This window comes from Orycteropus afer, unplaced genomic scaffold, assembly GCF_000298275.1.
Source record: "Orycteropus afer afer isolate SDZICR_OR568_19922 unplaced genomic scaffold, OryAfe1.0 scaffold00074, whole genome shotgun sequence".
NCBI classification, from domain to species: domain Eukaryota; kingdom Metazoa; phylum Chordata; class Mammalia; order Tubulidentata; family Orycteropodidae; genus Orycteropus; species Orycteropus afer.
The window spans coordinates 3,046,380-3,052,954 of NW_006921661.1; the positions used below are offsets into that span (position 1 = coordinate 3,046,380).

At 38.5% G+C, this 6,575-nt stretch overlaps 1 protein-coding gene across 1 annotated transcript in view; it reads left to right on the forward strand.

Annotated features, from left to right (window-relative positions):
- Nucleotides 1-2,062, forward strand: part of CLNS1A (chloride nucleotide-sensitive channel 1A) — a 23,207-nt gene extending 21,145 nt beyond the window's left edge. The window contains exon 6 of the mRNA XM_007940901.2: nt 1,995-2,062. Coding sequence (XP_007939092.1) covers nt 1,995-2,062 — 68 coding nt within the window. The remainder of the gene's footprint in view (nt 1-1,994) is intronic.
- Nucleotides 2,063-6,575: the final 4,513 nt, after the last annotated feature.

Genomic DNA, 6,575 nt, shown 5'->3' on the forward strand with positions numbered 1-6,575 from the left:
CCTATATGACTATGAGACCAGAGGAACTAGATGGTGCCCAGCTACCACTGTCAACCACTGGAAGGGGGATCTCTGTAGGAGGTCCTGGATAGAGAAGGAGAACAATGTGGAACAAAATTCAAATCATTTTTAAAAAAAAAAAAAAAAAAAGGGAGAGAGAGACCAGGTTTTCTGGTTTGACAGACCCTGGTAGAACCACTGAGACTATGGCCCCTAGCTGCCTTTCAGGTCTGGAACTGAACCCGCTCTTGTGGCTGCCAGCCAAAAAAAAGAGGCATATGAGCTGAACATTTACATTAGGTGGATACACTCCTTGGAGAGATCAATCATGGGAGAATAGAAGGGCTATGTATGCACTCGGAGACAGCTGGGGGTGGGGCAGGAGTCAGGAGTGCATGGGAGGGAAGGACACAGGGAAAAGGTGGCTATGGGGAGGAAGTGGGAAATTGGAGTCAATGTCATGAGACAAAATGTATGTGAGCTGCTGTATGGAAGGTGAATTTGCTCTGTAAACTTTCACCCAAATCACAATAAAATTACAAAAAAAAAAAAAAAACAAACCCACACACTGCTTACTAATGGCATTTTACAACTTCATGTGTTTATTTATGCCAGAGATATTTATTGAGCTACTGTGCCAGTTATAAAGAATATAACAGTGCTCAAAAGAAACGAGGTTACTATCTTCATATCTGTGACATTCAGGTGAAGAGAAATAATTTAATTAGTCAGTAATAATAGCGTTGACTGAGATAGAGGGGAAGCTTGAGAAACTGGAGTCTTAAGACGGGGCTCTTCACCCAGCCTAGATAGGCAGGGAATGCTTCCTGGAGTGACATCTAAGCCAAGATGTGGAAGATGAATTGACCCAGATGAAAGAGGGACTGCAGGAGAGGCAAGTAAAGGGATCAGCCATGTGCAAAGGTTAAAGAGACCATTTCGCTTTGGGGAACTGAAAGTAGTTCTTTCAGAGTAGAACTTTGAGAGTGAAGAGTGGGTATTAGTACAGCTTGGAACTAGTTCAGCTCCCTGTTGAGAATTTGCATTTCCACCCTAGGTGTATTGAATCAGGATCCACATTATATATCAAGATCCCCAGGTGATCCTCTTAAGTATCTTGTTAAAGTGTAGATTTTGATTCAGTTTATCTGGGGTAGAAATGCAAATTCTTAGGCAGGGCAATGAACCAAAATGAACTGGTTTGAAGTTCTGTTATAGTAACAGGTAAAGTTGGAGTGGTGAGCCAGAGCTTAAAGGAACTTGAAAGCTGTGTTACAGAATTTGAATTTTATCCCTAGATCATGAGATGCCATTAAAGAATTTTAGTTTTATTAGTGTTCTACAGTAGGCAACTGTTTGGAAACTGAAGCAGGTTTTATGTGGCAGGATAATGAGTTCATTTTAAATACTTGTTTTCCGTTTGTGTGCCTTGCTCAATGTCCAGGGAGTAGGGTGCCAAGGGCCTGGGGGCAGAAGCCAGTTTGTAGTGAGTTGAGTGAAAGGAAGGTGAGGAAGTAGAGAAAGCAGCTGTAGACAACTCTTCCTAAAGGGCCTTTTTTTTTTTTTCCCCTTGCATCCGTCTCCCTGACTTTATTTAATGCTATAAGAAAAATGGGGGATAATGCTTTGCAAATTTTGTCTTATGAATTTTGTCTTTTGAAATATGCCGTAAGCTGTTTGAGGATAGGACCTCTTATCTAAAAAAAGGGTCTCATTCATTATAAATACTTAGAACAGCTCTGTGAAGAATGAACACTTGAAGCATACTGTGTTACAAAGTTCATACCTATTGTTGTTTTAGTGTAAAGATTGAGAATTTACAAAAGGTATAGGCTATTTTTAACTGGCTTAAATCTACAGGTAGCATTTTCCTTTAGTACTTTTGTTCTTGAGGTTTTAATTTTTTAAAAAAGCAACTCCTACCAACAGAGGGCACTATATTCCTTCTGAATGAAATATAAGCTGACTTCTTACCTGGTTAATTTTTTCTTCAGATGGGATGGAGGTAGATACTACACCAACAGTTGCTGGACAATTTGAGGATGCAGATGTTGACCACTGAAAATGATCTTAAGGTGAGTGCTTATTTTCTTGTCATTTAATGTGAAAATCATGTGAAATAATTTATTTTTATTTTCATAATTCAAGAGGGCTCTGTGTAGTTAGCAATTTGGAAAAAGAATGATCTATTTCTTAAATTATTGATTTTTTTTTTAATTACTATCCAGTTTTTTGACTTTTTTTAAACTTCCTTAAAAATGAATGTGTGCAACCATGGTGATGTTCAGTTTAGTTTAACATTTACTGAGCACCTATCATATGCCACACACTATGCTAGGCATTAATAGTAAATAGAAGAATGAGACATATACTTGTTTGCATTGAACTTAAAAGAACAATATGAACCTTTGTTTAGAAACAGACCTCCATGGTTGGTTCAAGCAGGAGTGGCAGAGTCTAAGATCATGTCCTGGTCTACTCTTAAGTCACCTGTGTGTATTAGAAAACACAAAGCAGAAATTTGCTACAACTCCCTACTTTTCAGTTTAGGGAGGAAGTAGAAGTAATTCCAAACTGAATTTAAGCCTAAAATCATAATCATGTGTTGGATTCCCTTCTGAAAATAACGGCAACAAAGGTCCTGGTCAGTGTAGTGTACAAGGATGATTTGCACATCATTTCCCAAGGTATTTCCTGCCTGCTTTTCTTGTTCTACAGAAGAGCCCACTGCCAGTTTTCTCTCCTTTACACATTCTCATAAGGAGCCCTGGTGGCACAGTGGTTGAGCACTTGGGTGCTAACCGGAAAGGTCTACAGTTCGAACCCACCAGTGGCTCTGCAGGAGAAAGACCTGGTGATATGAGATTACAGCCAAGAAAACCCTAAGTTGCAGTTTTACTCTTCCATGGGGTCACTGTGAGTCAGAATCAACTTGATGGCATGCACCATCACCACCGCCATCATATTCTCATGAGCTTTGCCTGAAGGGTATCCCTATTTATGAACTATTTCGTTACTTTGAGAAGCATATTGTTCTTTGCCAGCTTGAGGATCTCGACTGTTTGTTTAGTATAAACTGAAGGTTATGTACCTAGTTCTTATCATAGAGAGGTAGGACTAATAATCCTAGTAGTGTTTCTTTATAAACTAAGGTTTTTATGCTATTAAATTGTTGTTCCTATCTCCCCCTTACAGTATCCTCCTACCTCTGACCTTATAGCATTATCTTCTTGAATTCTGGCAACTTGTTCCTTGAGATGCCACTTACATCCTGATCTTTTATTTTAGTAAAGCCTACGGTGGTAGCATGGCAGGATTTATATATTTTGCCTTAAGTCTTTTACCACTGTCAGTTGCCACATTAGGTTGTGAGATCCTCGTTTTTTCCTGGTGTGATAAATATTTCAAAGTACCCTCTATTCTGTTCTGTTCTGGTATAGTTTTCAGTTCTAAACCTTAAGCAGGCATTTGTTTCTCCTCTAGTTATAAGTTTTAATTCCTGTACCCATGTTCCATTTTGCATCAGTTAGAATCCAGCCTTTCTCTCTTCCAGTTAACTTCTAGATTATTGCCACTGTGAATAGAACATGTTTCTTAAACCAAAACCAAATCCACTGCCATGGAGTCAATTTCAAGTCATAGCAATCCTATAGGACAGAACTGTGACATAGGGTTTCTAAGACTGTAATTTTTTTTTTTAATGTCATTTTTGAAAAAAAAAAATTTGGCAAAAACATTCACCCGTTTTTCAATTTCTACACATATAATTCAGTAACATTGGTTACATTCTTCACATTGTATCACCATTGTTACTCTCGGTACCCATATTATTTCACTACCATTGACTTAGACTCACTACCCCCCAAACTTCTCATCCATGCGTTAGAGTTATTGTTGCTAATTTGATCTCATATAGATAAGGCTGTAAATCCTTACAGAAGCAGACTGCCTCTTCTTTCTCCCAAAAAGCGGCTGATGGCTTCAAAACACCACCCTTTTGGTTAACAGCCAAATGCTTTAATCATGGTATCCCAGTCAGTGCTTCTTTGCTTTTTATACTAACCATGAATTGAGATATTGGATCTTTGATTTCCTCTCATGTATTGCCAGTAGATCTACCAGAAAATAACTTTTTAGAGTTCTCTGATTTATGTCTTTCCTTAAATATTTAATTTTTATTTCCACACCATTGACTTCTGTCATTGTTAACCATACCTTCTAAAATCAGCAATGTCTCTTCTGTAGTGCAGCCATGTGTTCATATTGCTGGAACTTTCTTAACTTTACTTTCAATTCTCACAGTTCCACATATCAGTAACTTCACTGTTTGACCTCACAGAAATCTTCTGCTACTGACTTAAGCCTTCTCTCCTTGTTTCTCATCACATTCTTTATAGCATCTTAGTTTATCCAAATCAGTGATACTTGTGTTAGTAACTTTCATTGAAACTGAAAAACAAATTTTTTGACCTTGTGGATTTCACATATTTGTTCTTGAAAATAGAACACTAGCCACTCTATTAATAAGGATCGTGAGAAACTCATTTGGTATGTCATTAATGGTTACACAAATAGGATGTTACTGCAGTTCTCTGGGGAGAATTCTTAGGGTACTTTGTGATGGTGAAATAACTATAAAACAGTCACAAACTTTCTAATGAGCTAATTGTTTGTTTTCTATTCATTTTATGCTAGAGCTCAGGGACAGAGATTTTATTCATAAAGTTTATACATGTTCTTCATCTGAGTAATTGACCTGAATTCCTAACAATGTCTGAAGATTTGTGATCGTTTAAAATTGTATTTGCCTTTAAGGAATGAATAAGGAATAATTACAGTGTTTATGTAACCATTAAAAATTTCAAGATAATGGAACTATTATATTAACCAACAAAAACCTCTCAGTATGTGAGAAGGGGTTAAGGGGAAGGGACGAGAATGGTGGAATTGCAACTTTTCCACTGTACTGATTGTGCTTTGGCGCAAGACAGTGAACCTCTCTGATCCTCAATTTCCTTATCTGTAGAATACGGATAATAATAACTGTCTTGCAGGGTTGTTGAAAGAATGAGATATAATATCTTGGCACAAGCAATTAAGTGCTCATTTACCAGCTAGAAGGTTGGTGGTTCAAACTCATCTGGAGGTGCCTTGGAAGACAGACTTGGCAGCCTGCTTCCAAAAGGTCACAGCCTTGAAAACTCATTGAAGCAGGTCTACTCTGCATACATGGGGTTGCCATGAATTGAAATTGACTCAGCAGCAATTAACGACAATAACAAAATGACCTGCCATTCTGAACATTGTTGTTGTAATCGGCTCCAACTCATAGTGACCCTGTGTACAGCAGAACAAAACACTTCCCGGTCCTGTGCCATCCTCATAATCCTTGCTGTGCTTGAGCCCATAGTTGGAGCCACAGTGGCAGTCCATCTTGTAAAGGGTCTTCCTCTTTTTCGCTGACCCTCTACCAAGAATGCTATCCTTTTCCAGGGACTGACCACTTCTGATAACATGACCAAAGTAAGTGAGAAGAAGTCTGGTCATTGTCGTTTCTAAGGAGCATTCTGGCTGCACTTACTCCAGGACAGATTTGTTAATAATACCCACTGCTGTCAAGTTGATTCTAACTCAGGAACCCTATAAAAGACAGAGTGGAACTGCTCTATTGGGGTTCCAAGGCTGTAAATCTTTAAATCTTTACAGAAGCAAACTGCCACATCTTTTTTTCCACAGAGTGACTGGTGGGTTCAAACTGCCTACCTTTTGGTTAGTAGTCGAGCACTTAATCAGTGCACTACCAGGGCCCCAATAAATAATAGCTACTATTATCTTGTAAATGTTGTAAACCTTTTGTTTTTCAGATTCTACCCATTTCTATAGGAGACAGTTGGTGCCTCTTATATGGAGTGGGGGTTGATGAAAATCTTCCCTTCTCCAAAACTCACCTGAACCAGTTCTTGAGACAGACTATACTGGGACAGCAAGTTGTCACCAGCAGAAGAAACTTGGGACCTTTATTAACAAAGGTGAATTAACTGAGAGGGTATTTGTAGTTTATTGTTGGCCCCAAAACTTTCTGTGTCCAGGTACTCTCTGAGTAGGCCTGTAATTTCTACCTTCACTATATGCATCTTCTGTAATCTAGCAGGGCTATGTGGTAAAAATGCACAGGCACTTGGAAGTGGAAGTTACCAAGTGGGAAAAGAGAGACAGAGCTCTATCTTATTTCCACGGAGCCATGTTTTACTAATTTTGAGCTCAGATTAATTTTTTTCAGGCATCTCTAGGTCGTTTCTTCAGAAATACCACCACCACCACACATGCCACCACTAACACAAGTCTTGGGCTTCTGACTAGCTTTTATTCCTTTGACCATGTTTACTTTAGCCTGCAAAATTCCACTCTGTTGTGTTATACCCATCAATCTCCAACCTTTTAGGTCAGTTTCTGTCATAGAACAAGTGAAATGGGGATGAAATTTTCAATGTACTTCAGATGAGAATTGTTTTGTCTTTGTAATAGCGTAACAAATAAATCTAGGTTTTCTATATGACTATGCTTTCATTCTTGAC